The 20,873-nt window shown below is 44.9% G+C and overlaps 1 protein-coding gene across 3 annotated transcripts in view; it reads left to right on the top strand.

The window, feature by feature from the left end:
* PIGP (phosphatidylinositol glycan anchor biosynthesis class P) overlaps window positions 1–6,017 on the top strand; it is a 34,443-nt gene extending 28,426 nt beyond the window's left edge. For all 3 annotated transcript variants that reach the window (XM_068270426.1, XM_068270427.1, XM_068270425.1), the window contains 2 exons: window positions 4,002–4,120; window positions 5,760–6,017. In XM_068270426.1, the coding sequence (XP_068126527.1) occupies window positions 4,002–4,120; window positions 5,760–5,905 (265 nt within the window). In that variant the 3' untranslated portion in view covers window positions 5,906–6,017. The remainder of the gene's footprint in view (window positions 1–4,001; window positions 4,121–5,759) is intronic.
* The last annotated feature ends 14,856 nt before the right edge of the window (window positions 6,018–20,873 follow it).

Raw genomic sequence — 20,873 nt, forward strand, 5'->3', positions numbered from 1 at the left:
GCAGTGTGGTCACGTAAGTTCACGGACAGGCGTGCGGTCTCGAAGGAGAATTGCGTCCTTGTGACCAGTGCTGGGATCAGCTGCCTATTTATTACATTTTCTCTTAACACTCCTCCCCCTGTTTGTGCAACGCATTAAAGAGAATCTGTATTGTTAAAATCGCACAAAAGTAAACATACCAGTGCGTTAGGGGACATCTCCTATTACCCTCTGTCACAATTTCGCCGCTCCCCGCCGCATTAAAAGTGGTTAAAAACAGTTTTAAAAAGTTTGTTTATAAACAAACAAAATGGCCACCAAAACAGGAAGTAGGTTGATGTACAGTATGTCCACACATAGAAAATACATCCATACACAAGCAGGCTGTATACAGCATTCCTTTTGAATCTCAAGAGATCATTTGTGTGTTTCTTTCCCCCTGCATCTCTTATGCACTGAAGTTTCAGGCTGCTCTTTTTTTCCTGCAAACAGCTTTGCCCTTGTCTGTAGTTCCTCACTATGTGAAAGCCCAGCCAGCTCAGAGGACGATTTATCCAGTTTTGTAAAAGATAAGAGAGAAGAGAGAAGCTGCTCTAATCTAAATAATACACAGGCAGTGTGCATAGAGTGGCCTGGAAGGGGGAGTTCATAGCAGAACCACAACACTGAAGAACTTGGCAGCCTTCCAGACACAGGCTGACAAGTCTGACAAGAGAGAGATAAGTTGATTTATTACAGAGACTGTGATAGTACAAAGTGCTGCAGTAAGCCAGAACACATTAGAATAGCTTTTGGAACTTGTAGGATGATAAAAAACAGGATGCAATTTTTGTTACGGAGTCTCTTTAAGCTTGTATAATATGGCCTATGACATATCAGAGATTCATTATTTATAACCTTGATTCTTAACTTGTGGAACTCGTAGCTCTAGGTTGGCTTTAGGGAGGTACTTGAACTTGCCATAATGGGTCTATTTTTAGCAAGTTAAAAGCGTGTGTGTGTGCATGCGTGCGTCCGTCCGTCCGTCCGTCCGTCCGTCCGTCCGTCCGTCCGTCCGTCCGTCCTAGGGTAGGAATGATAATATACACAGTTGGCTGTCACCTCCATTTAAACTGCACTAGTATTTCAAAGGCTCACTCTCTCTGGTCCTTAGACATTTTGGACACTTTAAATTACCTCAACGTGTATGTAAACTAGATCACTCTTTACCTCTCCCTGCACCATCAGCTATGCTGTTTTTCTTACGATTGTTTACTTTACACCTTGTTTACTTTACAACTTGTCCAGCATGTGGGGCACTTTTTGGCCTGTTCAGGCCCCTTTTACACTTGGGCACTTTGTTGCGCTGCGTTACCCTTTCTGCACGCAGGGTAACGCAACAGCAAACAAAGTGTATGGGGCCTAGCACACTAAACGTGTCATGCCAGAAGTACCTGAATCGTCGCCGCAAAGTCAACAGCGTATTACCGTGTGACTTCACAGCGACAGAATGCATGGAAGTCAATGCGCAACGCAAACATTTTTAATTTGTTGGTGGCCGCACACATGCACGGAACGACACTAATATTACAGGGATGACTGAATCCCAATGACGGAATCCGATGAGGGGTGGCGAAGGGCGTGCGGGGGCGGCGCTATGCATATGACGCTGTCTGCGCACTCTGCCACAGAGCCATATAAATTGAGCACCTTATCACAAAACTCATGTAGATAACATTGGAAAGATTTTTTAGGCTGTATAGGTAGAACAAAAAACAAACAGAGTCTTGTACAAGTAATACCTTTTATTTTTGTTTTTTCTACCTACATAATTTGTTTGCTGGTGGCTGGTTTGTTTTCTTCTACCTACATAATTTGTTTGCTGGTTAAGGGCTCTGCCTCTGACACAGGAGACCAGGGTTCGAATCTCGGCTCTGCCTGTTCAGTAAGCCAGCACTTAGGCCCCGTTCACACTTGTGTTTTGGCAAGTAAACGGACCGGATCCTGATCAGATCCTGACCTGATCCTGATCAGAACCGTACGGTTCCGATCCGGATCCGGTCCGTTTGTATCAGGCATGCATCAGGCTGCCATCCGGATCCGTGGGCAAAAAATAGTTAAATATAAATAAAAAAATGTTCGGGTCAGCAGAAGGTGCACCTGGTGCACATGTACAATCAGGTTCCTCCGCTGTAGGCATCACCTCCACCTCCGATATTCTGCCAAACAGCTCCAGCACGTCTGTCACTGCTGCTCCACTCCAGACATGCTTGGCCCATGTGTCCCCATCCGAAATGGCCGCTTGGATACGCATAGGAAGTGGGGCAGAACGTCAGGTTTTTGTAGGCAGTGTGTTCTGTGCCTTCTGTTTCCCATTGGTTTCTGTGTTCCTGATGGTGCTGTCAGGCTCAGGTCAGGCTCCGGTCAAGATGCGTGGGCCGGAGATCCGGACACAAAAAATAGCGCATGTTGGAAAAGAGTCCGGATCCGGTCCGGCTCCGTACTGTACGGAACGTACGTATGTGAACGTCCGCATAGCCTTTGCATTGCTATGCGGAACGTACGTTCCGTTTGTACAGTATGCGGTCCGGATCAGATCCGGATAATCCGGATAGCGAACGCTAATGTGAACCGGGCCTTATTCAGTAGGAGACCTTTGGCAAGTCTCCCTAACACTGCTACTGCCTATAGAGCGTGCCCTAGTGGCTGCAGCTCTGGCGCTTTGAGTCCGCCAGGAGAAAAGCGCGATATAAATGTTATTTGTCTTTCCTTTGTCTTGTTTGGCTAACATGTTACAGAAACATTTTTATAGGCTGTATAGGGTGACTGAAATGAAACTCCACTTTCACTGAAAACTGCTGCACACTATTTTAAGTGCTTGAAAGACTTTTGTAAATTAAAATTAATTAAAGTAGCTTCCCGCTTTATTCTGTAGTCCGTAATGTCCTTTTAAAAGGGATTGTAGCTGAATTTGCACTTTTTGCAAACCTGGAATCTGTACTTCCTAGTGGGGTATGGACTGTCAAGAAATACCCACATTGCTATATGAGTAATTATCTGCACAGAGGAAGGGTAGGAACCCACTAGAACGTTTTTTTGTTTTGTTTTTTTGTTTTTTACGCGTTTAGGGATCACTTCGAATTGTAGAAATTTCCCTAAACGCTTTGCCAATGTAAGTGGATGGAGAGAAACCCAGTTGAGTGATTGCGATTAGGGGAATCAGTCGCAGGACATGCAGCATTTTGGAAGCTTTTGCGCTCCAATGTAAAGTATTAAAGCACTGGAAAATCAATCATGAATTGCTACACATAGCGATTTGAGTGTGATTTTGAATTACTGCAAACTGTAAAAAAAAATTATTATTTAAAACGACCAATCAGAATTGAAATCGCAATCTTTGGCAAAAAGTTTAAAATCCCTACCAAAATCGCCAGAAAACGCTCATGAAATTGCTTATAAAACGTTAATTCAAAACATCAGCAATTGCCATTGGTGACTTGTAGTGGGTTCCAGGACGGAGAGCCCTTGTGACTCATTGTCCATACCTGGACCAGTGATTGGCTGCACACTTGGCAACTCTCACTATAATACATTTGCATAAAAAAGAATATTCCTGCATCAGTTATTTGCAACTCCCTGATGCTAGGTACACACGATACAATTTTCTGTCAGATTTACCTGCCAGATCGATTTTTTTACAACATGTCCTATCTGCATTTTGTTCGATTGATTTCCATAGAAGTGAACAGAAAAACGATTGGAAAACCAATCGTAATTCAGATCGGACATGTTGGGAAAAAAATCGATCTGGCAGGTAAATCTGACAGAAAATTGTATCGTGTGTACCTAGCATGACTGTCCCCAGCCACATACAGCTCTAATATTTCATCAGCACTGTGGAGGGAGTGCTGTGAATAGTTTTAGGTACTCTGTAATCAGTGCTATAGGAAACGTGAACTAAATACATACAGTATATTGATACATTATAAACATGAGTCATTAACTAATAATTGTGTTTCCCAATCCTTGTGTTTCTTTGCTAGATATTGGGCTGTGGCTGTCCCTATATACCTCCTGGTGGTTCTGCTGATGGCATATTTGACCCTGTTTGGAATAAATCTGATGAGCACGGCCCCCCTGGACTCCATACACACAGTGACAGGTGACTTGTCTTCATTCTGCTTGAAGAGGAACGTGAGAATCAGCACTGTGTCTCATACGATCTGTGAACAGTTAGATAATTATATGGGCTGTCCTGGACTTCCAGGACAATATTCCTACCTGAAAAAAAAGACCCAGGCTTCACACAAACCATATACTGTTTTATTTTTTACATGAAGCCGCCACACCTCTTTTAACTGCTTTTGGACGGCGGTGATTGAAATCTACGCCCTGTTTGAAGGCTGTTAGTCCTGCCAGGGCGTAGATTTCAACTCACCACAGCCGCACATTATCATCGTTCCCGACGATCGCATCGCTCTCTGCCCGCCACAGCTCACTCGCCCTGCTGTGGGTATGACAGCAGAGCTCTGTGAGCTGGTCAGGAGGCGATTCCATTGGCTTCTGACCCAGTTATCATTGTGAGCCAATCCCATTGGCTTACATTGATAAGGGTCAGGAGCCAATGAAATCGGCTCCTGACCAGCTCACAGAGCTCTGCTGTCCTAGAGACGGCAGAGTGGGTTGGCTGAGGCAACGGGTGTGTATCGTGTATGGCGGTAGCAGCGATTCACTGCTGCGAATCGTCGTTATGTGGCATTTTTTGGTGCCAGTGGTATCTGGTCCTTAAGGGGCCAGAGACCGCTGGTACTGAAGTGGTTAAGAGTTATAGGAAAAATGTGTTCTGTGAGTTAAGTGAGTTTGAGCCAGTGTGCCGTATACGGTCTGGTAATAATGTGTATACAGGACTGGTTCTAGACTTTTTTGCTGCCTGAGGCAAACTTGTGAGGATGCGCCTCGCGGTCCCCGATTTGGAATAATTGCGTAGCACCCTACAATTTACTCTGCTTCATTTAATGTTCTCACATGACATGCTGCAGCTCAACACCACAATAGCACACTGGCTGGCTGTGAGTCTGTGACAAACAAACTGCCACTCCATTCCTCCTCAGGAAGGTACACACAAAAATGCTGCCCCTGAAATCTCTGCACCTGATGCAAATGTTTCACCTTGCTTCATGAGAGAACCGGTTCTGTGTGAATATCCTATAGATTTGTTTTGAAAAAACATTATTTTTCTATCTAAGCTATCAATTTGTCATTTCTGTCTGCAAAGCTAGTTAATACAGTATAGGCTACATTCTTCCTATTCATACATTTAGTTGGTGTGTGTGTGGGGAGGTGGAAAGGGTAACTGTGGCCTTGTCTTGGGTGCCAAAATGTCCAGAAATCGCCCTGGCCGCCCAATAAATATTTATTTTTTTATAAGAAATATCAGTTTTTTCTTTTTATAAGCACAATCCTATACAATAAAATGAAAGTGTCACTGCGTCATCAACTTAATGGTTGTGTGTCCCTGGCTTTTTTTGTACTGAGCATGTGCGCAGCCAGGGCAGTTAGGACACAGGGCTGGATCTGACAGTTTGCTGAGTGTGGTTCACAGAGGTTCTCATTGCATTGTGGGAAATAACATCTTTTTCCAACTGCCAAGCAAGCAGCTCCCTGTGTGCATAGACTTCAGAAAGTGGTGGGGAATGAGCAAGCGGGATGCGTATGGGCGCGCATTGCGGGGGAGAGCGGCTGTGACCGAGCTGCCTTTTAACTAGTTATAAAATAAAATGCCTGTTTTCCTCTTCCTGTAGACACATATGCCAAAAACCAACAGATCAAAGAGCCTCAAGAAGATGCCATCCCAGCCCTGCGGGATATCCCCATCACTGAGGTCAATAAGATGTTCTTCCTTCCCCGCCAGAGGCCTGACACAAGAAATCACATGGCAGAATCCTGACCACCGGTTCACAACTCACGGCCTTTGCTTCTCCGGAAATGGTCACGTGACTGAAAGGCAGCTGTGTAACGTTTACATGTAATTTATAATAAAGCTTCTAGTAGTAATGTCACATACTGTGGGTAACCTCTTCACATCACAAAACAAGACAAATTCTACAACACCAGGGGCCAGATGCTATTAAAGGGGTTCTTTCGCGAAAAAAGTAGGCAGTTAAAAAATGTGACAGATGACAGGTTTTGGGCCAGTCCATCTTTTTAAGGGGGATTCTAAGGGCTTTCTTTGTCTTCAACAGCATTTCCTGAACAGCAGTTTAACTGCCAAAATAGCAAGATACCAGCTGGCCTCCCTAATCACTTGCACACTATTATGTCAGTTAGATTTTGCAACTGTTGTTCAGAAAATGCTGTTGAAAACAAAGAAAGCACTGAGAATCCCCCTTAAAAAGATGGACTGGCCCAAAACCTGTCATCTGTCACATTTTTTAACTGCCTACTTCTTTCGCGAAAGAACCCCTTTAAATCTTTCTCCTAAGTTTTCTCCTATGTGAAATTTTTAAACTCGTCAATGAAATCCCTTTAAAACAACCAACAAGCAAGAAAATGCTCAAAATAATTTTTATAGCCCTTTTCAACTACTTTCTGGTCGTTTATATTTTAGTTATCTCCTAGGAGACATTTTCATCATCTCTTTAAACTAACTTTTCAACATTTTACATCTCAAAAAGAACTAAGAAGTTGATTAAAAAGTACTATCAAATTTATTTTGAGTATTTTCTTGCTTGCAGGTGGCTTAAAAGGCATTTTATGTCAAGAAAATATCACCTAGGAAAAGACTCAGGAGAAAAAGTGAATTGCATATGGGCCCAACTGCGGTAATATTGAAGTTCATTGTATTTGTGTCTTATTACATAAAACGCTAGCATTGAATAATGGTAAACTGTCTTGTACAGTATAATCTTGTTAAACTCCAAGGGACCAGGAAAGTGGTTTACTATATCAAAGGTTTACTATATCAGAAATTGTCCTAGAAATTGCCCAGTGTGCCCTGGTACATTCTCTGCTGCAAAATGCCAACTCTGTCCTCCCATTGGAGGTACAGTACAAGCACTTGCACATTTGGTGGACTTTAAGGTTAAGTATACCTTAGGGCTGCATAGCCAGGTTGGACATATTGCTGGTAGAGTAGTCAGGGCTCCTTAATGGAATTGTCAGGTAAAAAAAATGAGTTTCACTTACCTGGGGCTTCTACCAGCCCCATGCACCCATTCTGTGCCCTCGTAGTCACTCACTACTGCTCCCGTCCCCCGCCGCCAGCTAGTTTTGTTTTTGCCGACCTCGGGGTCAGCGGGCCGCATTGCGTCCATTTTTATGCATTCGTGCTGGTGTAGGAAGATTAACACATACATTTTTTAGCGTTAGCGGTGCAATGCGAAAAATTGTTAGCGTTGCACCACTAACATTAAAAAATGTATGTGTCAATCTTCCTGCACCAGTGGGAATGCGTAAAAATGGACGCAATGCGGCCCACTGACCCTGAGATCGGCAAAAACGAAACTAGCTGGCGGCGGGGGACTGGAGCAGCAGTGAGTGACTACGAGGGCACAGGATGGCTGCATGGGACTGGTAGAAGCCCCAGGTAAGTGAAACTGATTTCTTTTTTTTTTTTTTGCCTGACAATTCCTTTAAAAATTGCAGCCGCCACTGAATAGAGTCAGCCACTCACTTTTTGTGAGTGGCTCCGATACCTCCACAGGCAGAACTTGCAGCAGGTGTCCTTCAAAACTTTCTGTGCACATTTGAGCCAATCATGAAGCCTATCTTAAAGTGGACCTGCACACAGCAGTCCTCTCTGCTCTAAAAGCTACACAACAGTATAATCTTCAAACAAAAAAACAAAAACAAATTCTCCGTTACAGCTGATACAAATCTTGAAATAAATCTGCACTGTTTCTACTTCCTGATTCATGGAAGCAGACATATTGTTAACACCCAGTGCTTTCAAAAAATGGGTCAGATTACAACTTGTGATTATACACAAATGAGGGGGAATTAGACAGGCTAAACGCTCTAAATACATACAGGGTGCATTTCTCTCTGTTTTCCTTCTGTTCTGTGCAAGAGTTCAGGTCCACTTTGAAAATGCAGTTAATCATGATAAGCCACTCGCATCTGTAATGCGCTCCACATGCTACTAGGAGCTTCATCACTACTAAGAGAAGAGTTGGCCGGAAGTGCGTACAATCCCATAGGAGGACTGTGATGATACTTTTATCAGTGATTGCAAAGTGGAAGTGGTAACACTGCATCCTCTTTTGTTTATTTCACATTATTTCTCATTCCCCAGGCTGTGTATTTGTACAGTACTGTATATCCAGCGCTGGGGCCATTCTTCTTGTTTTACAAATGTTATTAGGTATCAGCTCACCTGCAACCAGCCTGAAGAGAGCAGCGGACCATGTGTTTCACACTGACCTATGACGCATGCACCGCCCACCATTTACTGTACCCAGAGTCCGCGTCACGTAGGGGCCAGAAAACATGTTTACTATAACAGAAGTTTTATTATATATCAGAGTTTACTATATCAGGCATTGCTTTCATAGACTTATGACGGAGATTGGCCGGGACCTGGAGAGGTAGTTTACTATACCAGAATGTTTACTATACCAGAGTTTATTATAGCGAGATTATACTGTACTAATGACTGTAGATCACAGTAAAAGTACTACAGTATTTGTTTCTGCAAACCTATGGACCGGCATCTTCTCTCCCTTTCCCCTGAAAGACAATGAAAATAAAAATAAAAAAAATTAGACATACCTGGGGCTTCCTCTAATCAGTCCTTCGCCGTTCTCCTCCGGTAGATGCCAGACTGGGCCAGCAGGCGCAGTCCAGGCGCAGTACACCCCGGATGGCGAAGATAATGAAACATCCACCGGAGGATCTAGGCTGAGGGAGACGGCGAGGGGCCTATTAGCCTGAAGGGGGCTGGAGGAAGCCCCAGGTATGCATACCTTTTTTTTTATTTTTGTTTATCTCAGGCTTACTTTAATAATATCAGTACTTTTTTTATTAGTAAACTATAGATACATTGGCCCATATGCAATTAACTTTTTCTAATGACTTTTCTCCTAGGTGATATTTTCACACCTTGGCCCGTATGCAATTAACTTTTTCTCCAAAGTTATCTCCTATTGTCTTCAAAGTATATTTTAAGCATTTTACAATTACAAAAAGTACCCAAAAGTTGGCGAAAAAGTACTATCAAAATTATTTTGAGTATTTTCTTGCTTGCTGGTGGTAAAGGGCATTTTACTACAAGGTAAGAAAATATTACCTACGAGAAAACTCAGGAGAAAAACTGAATTGCATATGGGCCCTTGTCATAGTTTTAAATCACCAGCAAGCAATAAAATACTCAAAATAATTTTGATAGTACTTTTTCTACAACTTTTGGTTTTTTTTCAATTGTTAAATGCTGAAACATTATTTTAGATGAAAATGTTATCCTAGGAAATAATGCAGGAGGAAAAAAGTTATTTGCATATGGGCCACAGGGGCTTACCCGATCTCTTCAGGGGGGCAAAATCATTGATGGATTATTTGTAGTGCCACATCATGATCAATAGCGGAACAGATGGCTTCCTATTTGTCTGTGCAAACGTTTTGGGTCACCTCCTGTCCCAGAGCCCCTGGAGCTGTTCTGCCCAGTTAGGAGGCCTGGGAATTCTTGCAGGAAGTCAGGAATGATGTTTACGTATGTTTTGGCTTTTTCGTAAAGTTTGTGTCTTCCTGACTCGGGTCCCAATGATCACTCTTCCAGAGGTGACACTCATTCCGCTGCGGGATACAAGAAACTGCTGGGAAAGAGGTAGCCTGGCCCTTGAGCGCTCAGATGAAAGCAGCCACAGTCACAGGCAGATCCTATCAATGATGAATTTTCCTGAAGCCCAGTCACAGGTAGCACGCCAAGCCCAGGGGACTTTGAAGTCACAGATTCTTAGCATAAACTATACCTGATTATTTACCCTCCGCGGCTCCTGACGTTTATGGGAAAACAAACTGGAAAGGGGGAAGTGGTTAAGAGATACTTTTTAACTGCTAACCAAACATGTTTGGATTGCAAGCTTTTTAGTCAACTTGGGTATTACTCATCAGTCATAGCTCACAAGTGGTTGAAGCTGATTGAACATCCAATTTATAACTACCAATAAACATAAAATGTGAAATTCTACCTTTGTCTAAAAAAATGCTATAAATATAGATCTATGATGCACAAAATTCTTTTGCGTTTTTAAATAATTTCAGCAGTTATTTTTCCATTTCATAGTCTTCTCTGGCTTATGTTTTTAAGACACTGTATCCATTCAATATAAGGTACTTATGTAGGGATGATGGGTCACTTTAAATTACATCAGTTCTTTTTTATATTTAGTTTTGAAATTAAGAAGTAATAAGTAACATAAAACATCCCTGAATAAAAATTTTAGTTAAATGGACCCTATAGTATATTTAAATACCGTATATGAAACCATTACTATAGCTTGAATAGTAATGGTCATGTCTAGGTGAACTCAGGGAGAAGCATGTGATCAGTTTGGTCAGGCTATAGATATCGAAGCAGGATGTGATCACAGCAAATCAGAGCTTAGCAAATCTATCAGCTGATTAAATAAACCACATGCTTCCCCATGCGTTCCCCCAGACAGGGTCGGACTGGGACACTAAGGGCCCACCGAGGAAGTTTCAGCCTGGGGCTCCCGCCCCCCCCCCCCATCCCATTTTGGGCTCACATACACATGTACTGTAGAAATCTTGCATGATTGTATGGTAGGGAATAGATTATAAACACTTCTGAGGACAGTGTCCAACAGGGATATGTCCGCATGCGGCGCGCGCAGCAGCAAAAATTAATGAGTGTCGCCACGCACTGGAACAATGGTGTGGTCATGATGGGTCATGGGCAGACTTTAAAAAAAAAAAAACACACAAAATAAGTAGCGGTTTTATTCACAGAGATTAGGTCTGACCAGATACATTTTAGATAAAATAATCAAGTAGTTACATGCCTCATGATAATTCATCAAGTAGTCAAATGGCAGCAGATTTTCCGACAAAATGCAATCAGATTGGCGACAGATATCCCCACAAAATGCAATCAAATTGGCAGCAGATATCCCCACAAAATGCAAATAGATTGGCGGCAGATATCCCCATAAAATGCAATCAAATTGGCGGCAGATATCCCCACAAAATGCAAATAGATTGGCGGCAGATATCCCCACAAAATGCAATCAAAGTGGCGGCAGATATCCCCACAAAATGCAATCAAATTGGCGGCAGATATCCCCACAAAATGCAAACAGATTGGTGGCAGATATCCCCACAAAATGCAATCAAATTGGCGGCAGATATCCCCACAAAATGCAAATAGATTGGCGGCAGATATCCCCACAAAATGCAATCAAATTGGCGGGAGATATCCCCACAAAGTCAGGTCCCCTGTTAGTGGGGGCCCCCATGCTGGAAGGGGGTGCAGTGGGCACAGAGCGGCAGGGAGGGGGGGAAACCTCCCCCTCCTCCCTCACCTGGAGCTCCCCCCTGCCTCACCTGGAGCCCCCCCCCCCCCAGTTTAGGTAAGCAGGTCACAGGTGTCCTCAGTTAGGTAGGTCTAAGTTCCCCCCCAGCTTGGTAGGGGGGTGCAGTGGGCACTGAAAGCGGCGGGGAAGCTTCCCCCCCTCCCTCACCTGGAGCCCCCCCATTTAGGTAGGCAGGGCGCAGGTCACAGGTGTCCCACAGCGCAGGAAGGGGGCAGTGGGCACACAGAGCGGAGGGGAGGGGGGAAGCTTCCCCCCCTCCCTCACCTAGGGGCCCCCCCCTTCCGCGCTCCCCCTTCCGCACTCCCCCTCCCTCCAAAATCTCAGCCAGCGGCAGCGAGCGGGGAATAGCTTACCGGCATGAAGACATCAGTCATCAACGCTCTGCGTGCCGCTGGCTGGTCTCCGTCTCTCCTGCAATGCACTGACCAATCACGCTCTCGCGGTACTTCCTGTGAGAGCGTGATTGGTCAGTGCATTGCAGGAGAGATGGAGACCAGCCAGCGGCACGCAGAGCGATGGATCTCCTCTAATGACTGATGTCATCATGCATGCCGGTAAAGCTATTCCCCGCTCGCTGCCGCTGGCTGACATTTTGGAGGGAGGGGAGTGCGGAAGGAGAGCGCGGAAGTGGGGGCCCCTAGGTGAGGGAGGGGGGGGGAAGCTTCCCCCCTCCCCGCCGCTCTTTGTGCCCAATTTCCCCCCTTCCTGCGCTGTGCCGGCTCTGGGGCCCCCAGGAGGCGGGGCCCACCGATGGAATTATCAGCAGTTCGGTGAGTCAGTCCGAGGCTGCCCCCAGATATGACCATCATTAACCTGAATAAAAAAAAATGTTGACTATATCATTGTTGCTGTTTTTTTTTATCCTGTAGTAGATACAAAAATAAAAGATTGATACTTACCTAAGTATTAGGAAGTCTCTGGATGGTCAAGAAGCTTCCCTGATCGTCCTTGAGCCCTCCATTCCAGCGTTGGGTCCCTCTGAACATATGCGACAACAGCTTGCTAAAAATTACACACGTACCCATGCTTTGCCCATGTACAAGCTTGTCAATACTGCGCATGCTTTTTCCTCTCCGTACAAGCAGATTCATGCTACTGGACTTGCGCAGAGGAATGGGAGAGGATCCATGATGAAGAGGGTTCCAGGCAGCAGTGGTGGGTTCAAGGAGGATCTGTGAAGCCTCTGGACCATCCAGAGTCTGCCCACTACTTAGCTAAGTATCTAACATTTTCCTCCTAGTAGCAGTAGGGTATTGTACTTTGTTAGCCATCAGTAAAAGCAAGAAGTTTTGAAAAGTTTTCAAAACTTCTTACATTTTTCTCCTCACAGGCTAGCTCGAAGGGGCGTATAAGAATCCTTTTCCACTGGCTATGTTTGGGCATATGTATTAGTAATGGCTCACCCTGCTGTCGCTCAAAACCCTGGTGGTCATAAACAGGGCTGCCATCAGAAATTTTGGGGCCCCTCAAACATCATCAGGCCTGCCCCCCCCCCTCCCTGGGCCCACCTACTGGTTGCTGTTCCCGCCCACTAGCCAACCCACCCCGTGTCTGTGCGTGAAGTGCGCAACGGCGAAAAATGTGCATGGCTTTTACACAGAAGAAAGCGGCATGCACAGCGTGATGCAGCAAAATGTGGGAGTGACCATGGCAAGTTGTGGGTGGAGCCAAATACTAGCAAAATACAGGTAGTCCCCAGTTAACAAATGAGAAAGGGACATTTCTTTTTTGTCCCCCTCTTGTCTTCCTGTGCCTCTTTTGCCCCCCTCTGTTTCACCTCAGTTTGTGCCTCATTTGAGTCTCTCTGTGTGACCTCATATTCCTGTCTCATCTCTCCTTGTGCCTCTTTTGTCCGCCTCTGTTCTCCCTGTGCTTCTTTTATCCCCCTGTGTTACCTCTTGTCCCCTTCTGTCTCAGCTCGTCCCCCTGCCCTAGCCAGGTATAGTTGCCCCTAAAGTGCTGGAACGTGGTGTACTGGTTAGTGAGCCACAGGCCCGCAGCCAGCACATGCGGCCTTTCCAGCGCTTTGGGGGGCCCCTCACTGCAGTGTCAGTTGTCCCCCCCCCCTGATGGGTGGCTTCCCTGGTCATAAATACTATTTACCCACCTCCCCCCGCCGAGTCGTCGCAACTCACCAATCACCGGAACTCCTCCCTACCCCCCCTTCTCTGGAAATCACAAGCACAATCACACAGTAATTAAATAATTGCATGAATAATTGTCACCATGCACAGAAAATTATACTTGCAAATAGCAATCACATCGCAGTGCGTTTGCAATCGTGATCGCAATTTGCAGTGGAAAAGGGCCCTTAGGATACAAATAGAAGCATTTATACACAATTATGGAGTGCCACTAACACATAAAGGCCCGTATGCAATTCACTTTTTCTCCTGAGTTTTCTCCTAGATCAGGGGTCCCCAAACGTTTTGGGTCGAGGGCCGGGTCAACATACTTCAGACTGCTGGGGGACCGGAGTATACATAAAATGATGTAGAAGTCTTTGCAGGCCAGACAGTGAAGCATACCCAGGTGACAACCTGTAGTCCAATTGGACAGCAGTGTCACCTAATGTGGAATTTGATTGGAAACCAGTGAATGACTGCTTTCTGGCTTCCATGTGGATGAGTGGTGCCAGCACTGCTATTCTATATGTGGACCACCAATATTTAAAGATGTAGCTGACCGCATCTATAAGTAATACATTTTCTAGGTGGGGGCTGGTAAAAAAAGCCTCAGAGGGCCACATTCGTCCCGCGGGCCTTAGTTTTGGACTACTGTCCTAGATGATATTTTCACACCTTGTCAATAAAATGCATTTTAAACCACTTACAAGCAAGAAAATAATCAAAATAATTTTTTATAGTACTTATTCACCTATTTTTTGGTACTTTTTCATTTGCAAAGTGCTGAAAAATTATTTTAACCACCTGAGCGGTCTGGACGAGCTCAGCTCGTCCAACACCGCCGGAGGCTGCCGCTCAGGCCCTGCTGGGCCGATTTACATCAAATAAAAAGCAGCACACGCAGCCGGCACTTTGCCAGCCGCGTGTGCTGCCTGATCGCCGCCGCTCTGCGGCGATCCGCCGCGAGCAGCGGCGAAAGAGGGTCCCCCCAGCCGCCTGAGCCCAGCGTAGCCGGAACAAAAAGTTCCGGCCAGCGCTAAGGGCTGGATCGGAGGCGGCTGACGTCAGGACGTCGGCTGACGTCGATGACGTCACTCCGCTCGTCGCTATGGCGACGATATAAGCAAAACAAGGAAGGCCGCTCATTGCGGCCTTCCTTGTTTATTCTGGGCGCCGGAGGCGATCGGAAGATCGCCTCCGGAGCGCCCTCTAGTGGGCTTTCATGCAGCCAACTTTCAGTTGGCTGCATGAAATAGTTTTTTTTTTATTTAAAAAAAACCCTCCCGCAGCCACCCTGGCGATTTAATCAGAACGCCAGGGTGGTTAAACAGAAGATGAAAAATCGTCTCCAAGGAGAAAACTCAGGAGATAATTGTGAGATAAAAGCAGAACCAGCTGATGCATGCAGCATGTGTTCATAACTCCTGAACCACGATCAACTACAGCAGTTACTGAATACCTGAAGAAATAAAAGGACAATATTAGCTAGAGGTATATGGAGGCTGACATATTTATTTCCTTTTAAGCAATACCAGTTGCCTGGCTATCCTGCTGATCTTATGGCCTCAATTCACTAAGCTTATCTCCTGTCTTTAATAACGTTTCTAGAGTTGTTACCATGGTGATGAGGCATGTCGTATTCAGGAAACATTTTAGCTCAGGCAAACCTAAAGTTAACTCTTCTGTCTTTAAAGCGGTTTAACACCCAGCATTACAACTTTGCTTTAAAAGATTGCTTACAGCTTACAAACTATTATGCCAGATTTTTTTTTAAGCAGAAATTCACTGAATGGGTTAAACATGACATTTTAGTGTTGGATTCAACTAGGAATCCGCATCCGTGCTTATCTTTAGTTACAAATGTATCTTTATTTGGAATACAAATAGACCTTTGAAAAGCCTGCCGGGGAAGCCCTCTTTGTTCTCTCAGAGCAGTGTTTGTTTGTTACATTGTAGATAGATACATTTGTAACTAAACCTAAGCACTGAGGAGGATTTCTAGCTAAATGCAGCACTAAAATGTCATGTTTAATGCATTCAGTGAATTTCTGCTAAAAAAAAAAATCTGGCATAATAGTTTATAAGCTGTAAGCAATCTTTTAAAGCAAAGTTGAAATGCTGGGTGTTAGACCACTTTAAGTTAACTCTCCAATCCTTAAAATAACTCCAGAGTTAAAGACAGGCTGTTAATTAACTGCTTGTGAAAATAACTACAGAGGAGGTAAATTAACTACAGAGGAGGTAACTTAAGGAATGACGAGATAAGATAACTCTCTCACTGTGTGGAGGTAAGTTTTCTCTTGCCTTATTATCTCCAGCATGATCTTAGTGAATTGAGGCCATATGTCTCTAATACTTTTAGCCATAGACCATACACCAGGGAAATGTATAGGGGAGGGAGGACCACTAGACAACAGGGAACTGTATAAGGAGGTTAGACCAATAGACACCAGGGAACTGAATAGGGAAAAGAGGAGGTATTAGACCCCAAAGAACTGTATAGGTGAGGGAGGAGGACCACTAGACACTAGTGAACTGCACAGAGGAATGGAGGAGGCCACTAGACACCAGGTATCTGTATGGCGGAGGGAGGACCCACTAGATACCAGGGAACTGTAAATGGGAGGGAGGGGGGACACTAGACAGCAGGGGACTGTATAAGGGGGGGGGGGATTTCTTAGACACCAGGGAAATTTATAAGGGAGGGAGGTGGCCACTAGACATTGAAGTTGGCCCACTTTGTATTTGAGTTTGACGCACCTGTCATAGACCCTGAACAAGCATGCAGCAGGTCAGGTGTTTCTGACATTATTGTCAGATCTGACAAGATTAGCTGCATGCTTGTTTCTGGTATGATTCAGACACTACTGCAGCCGAATAGATCAGCAGGGCTGCTAGGCAACTGTTGTTGTTTAAAAGGGAATACATATGACAGCCACCATATTCTTCTAGTTCAGTTGTCCTTTAAAGCCGAATTATCAAAAATATCTTCTGTTTTAAGAAGGCAATTTAGCGTTGCAGTTTAGTATGAGGGCTTTTTGGTATCTTTCAGCCCCTTATACTCTCCTTGTTCTGGGTCACCATCAGTTCTCTGGGTATTCTGTACTGCTAGCCAAGTGTCCAAAGTTAGTGTGAAGTCTGTTTTTTTGTAATTGCATTTCATTGCCGCTATTCATTGTTTATGTGAGATGATGGAAGGTAAATTTCACCAGCTGACCATCCATCTCTCAGTCCAGGTCATAATTACAGCTCCCTCTTCAGCACTGCTCTGACACCTGACATAGAAGGCCATGTAATGATTTACACAGCTGAGATCAGATATCCAGAGCCAGGCAGAGCCATGAGGGGACACACAGTAACAAACTTGCCCTGGATTTCACCTCCTGACCTCCCTATATCAGTGTGCTCAGCAAAGATTGCCAGAAACAACAGAGATAGTGGTCAAGGACTGAAGCCCTGAGGACAGAATTCTTTTTTTAAAGCTTGGAAAAATTATACAGTCGTACATCATGTTCTAAATCAATTTGGGCACACGGTAGCTATACATCCATACCTCCCAACTTTTTGAGATGAGAAAGAGGGACACTTAAGCCACACCCCTGATCACGCCCCCGGCACACTCCTAGTTGCATACATACACCATATACTTTTCATAGGAAAAATATGTTGTTTTGTAATTCAAACCACTCTGGTCCTTTCTATCCTGGTCAGGGCCGGTTCTAGTAACAGTGGGACCCCAGGGCAAAATTAACCAGGGGGCCCCCCAGTAGACACCCCCCCCCCCAAAACCAAAAAGCGTTAGTTGGGACCTTTTTGTGCAGTCAAATTTCTCCCAGGACTCCTGAGCCATGGGCTGACACACTATGGTTCTGCTGACAACTCTGCAGGGTCCCTGGGGAACAACAGTTAAGTTGGGGGAGACACCTTGGGGGTCCTACAGGCTCTGGGGTCCTGGGGCAATTGCCCCCTTTGCCTCTATGGTAGCGCCGGCCCTGATCCTGGTTCATTTTCCTTCATATTACCATTTGAAAATAATAAATATATCAATTTAAAAGATGGGAATAAAGTTTAGAGCAAATTAAATACATTTTTCAGTAGAGAAACATATATATATATTTACATAGAACGAGGGTGTGAGAAAACTTGGAAGAGCCGCCGCAAGTACTCAGAGTGAGGCGGCTGATTCCGCGTCTAGCATGGCATCTGGAGTGTTTAGGCACGCATCCACTAGCGGGGCGGAACGCGGAGAAACCGCCGCATGCCCAGCGGTCAGGGCGGCGGAGTCCGCGTCCGAGCCGGCAGTCGGTACGCATAGGCCTACTACTGACACAGTGGCTGAGCGCGGGGAAACCGCCGCATGCTCAGTTGGCGGTGCGGCTGGCCCCGCGCTCGAACAGGCTGACACATTGCAAAGCATGTCTAGTGTGGCTGGGACTGATAGTCCACACAGGTTCAGAAGGACGCGCGCGCGCGCTGAAAGGCAGAGCTTATATGACACTCAGAGGAGAGTCAGCTGACCAGGCCGGTCAGCTGACAAATCCATCTGTTCTCATTGGTCCAGCACTTAGGGGAGGCGCTGGGAAGCGCTGGTGTATATATACTGGGTGCTGGCCATTCCTCTGGTGTCTGGCGTTGCGATCACTACATGGTAGCACTCAGACCTTGTCAGTATCTGTGTTTGTTGGACCAGTTTCCAGGGTGTTGATGGCCAAGGATCTCACACCTTAGTCTAGGAAGTCTGCTATTATCTGTATTATATTCTAGATCAGTTTTCAAGGTGTTGACGACCAAGGAACTCACACCTTAGCTTAGGCATTGTTGATTATTTGTCTGCTTTCCTGACCATTCTTCTGATCTCTGAATTTGTACCTTTGTCATTCTGATACTCTGTTGCCAAACCTCGGCTAGTCTTTGGATTCTGCATCTGCCTCCTGTCTCTGTACTTTATCTGTCCGTGTGTTAACGACCTGGCTTGTCCGACCTCGAGAACTATCTCACCTGTTAGGGGATAGCTCGCAGATCTGACAGTGACACCTCTCCATTGGTGTCACTCACGTTCTGTCCTTCCTACTCTCTCTGTCTGACTCCTCCCCTTTGAGAGTCCAGACTACAGAAGGAACCAGCTGCCGAGCAGTATTCCTATCTGCTCTTGCACCTGTCTTCCAGGTGCGATCCTCAAAGTATTACTGTTACACCAAAACACTCTTATCACTCAGGTGTCCAGAGGTTAGAGATATATCTGATTATCGGTGATACTGCAGATCATCAATATTCTGGTATATATCTGCATTCTCGGTGATACTGCAGATCACCGGTAATCAGATCCTCTCTGTGTTACACCGATCGTTACAGAGGGACAAAGTCCTGAAAGAGGGACAAATGAGGAGGAAAGAGGGACAGAGCGACTTGGGCTCCCAAAGAGGGACTGTCCCTCCAAAAGAGGGACAGTTGGGAGCTATGTACATCTAGCAATGATGGGCAGATTAAACCAAGAGACAAATCTCTCTCTCTCTAATCAAAGCTGATTAGAGAAATCTGTCAACTGCCCATATACTGCAGGTCAATTCCAGATCAGTTTCATGATGAAATTGATCCGGAATCGGCCTTGTGATGCCACATCCGCCGCCTCAACAGCTCGATGCTGTCCCCCCTAATGTCCAATATGCCCACCCCCCTAGTGCACTATACATTACCTGTGTGGGCCGGACTCCGGGCTCTGTCCTTGGTCCATACACATGCCTCATGTATTTGTCGGAGTAACGTTGGCATGTGTGTGACTTCAATCGGCCTCCAAGTCGATAGACGTATAGGCACACTATAATGTCACTGTGCTACTGAGGTGGTTGTCGATTTACACAAACGTGTGTCATCTGCATTGATCTCTGTTGCACAGTTGACCCCATTTACCCAGGGAAATAAGTATTTGATCCCCTGCTACTAGAGTTCAGGTAATTTGGAGAGCATTCATGGGCTATGGAGGAGGCATGGTGAAGACATTTGGATATATGCATACTGGGTTACTAAACTGTACAGTGGGAACAGCTGAAGACACGAGTAGTCGGTGGAGCACAAGCCCAGAAGTGGAATCAGCAAAGTAACATGCAAAACTTGCTCACAAAGTTAGCTGCACAAAGCAGCAAATTTTGTGAACTTCCACACTAGTACTAATTGAAGGACTTAAGGTAGCCATACATCAAACGATGTATGGGCAGATCGACCAAGAGACAGATCTCTCTCTGATCAAATCTAATTAGAGCGAGATTTGTTGCCTGCCCATACACCACAGGCCAATTCCCGATCAATTACATGCTGAAATCAATCCGAAATCGGCCTTGTGACGCCGCCTCGCCGGCCCGACACTGTCCCCTTTAATATTCAAGGTACCCCCCCAGTGCCCAGTCTACTATATATTACATGTCGTATACATTACCTGCCTATATAAAAATACAGGGTTCCACACCATCTTCATAAAACATAGACTTTATTTAAAGAGACACTGAAGCAAAAAAAATATATGCTATAATGAATTGGTTGTGTACTATGAATAATTACTAGAAGATTAGCAGCAACAAAAATATTCTCATACTTTTATTTTCAGGTATATAGTGTTTTTTCTAACATTGCATCATTCTATAATATGTGCAGATTACACAACACTCAGCATTCAAAATGATTCTTTCAGAGCAGTCTGTGACCTTATGAGTTCTCTGGCAGAGAAAAAGAAAATTGTTCACTAACAGTTGAGATAATAAAAGTCAGAAAACAGCCCTCTCCACGACTTTGAAAGTCGTAGAGCTTAATGGCTTTTTTTGCATAGAGATAACAACTGGAGGTAGACTGATGTATCTGATCGTAATGTTTTATTTCTTAGCTGTACTACACATACAAATCATAATATCATAACTTTTTTTTCGCTTCAGTGTCTCTTTAAATCATTAAAAGCAGGTGAAAAACATGAACAAGTATTGTGCCAGGCTTTCATAAATTGCAAAGCACGGCATTTCGGACTGACTGTCCTTTCTCAAGCTGTCAGACCAATGCATGCTAAAATGCAAAAAAATCCCTCCTTTTATACTCTAGGGCCTGGTGCACACCAAAAACCGCTAGCAGATCCGCAAAACGCTAGCGGATTTTGGAACGCTTTGTCTTATTATTTAGCTGCGTTTTGCTAGCGTTTTGCGTTTTGCGGTAGCGTTTTGCATGCGTTTTTGTAGCGTTTTGCGTTTTTTAAGGAAAGAGG

The sequence above is a fragment of the Hyperolius riggenbachi genome, chromosome 2 (genome assembly GCF_040937935.1).
Source record: "Hyperolius riggenbachi isolate aHypRig1 chromosome 2, aHypRig1.pri, whole genome shotgun sequence".
NCBI classification, from domain to species: domain Eukaryota; kingdom Metazoa; phylum Chordata; class Amphibia; order Anura; family Hyperoliidae; genus Hyperolius; species Hyperolius riggenbachi.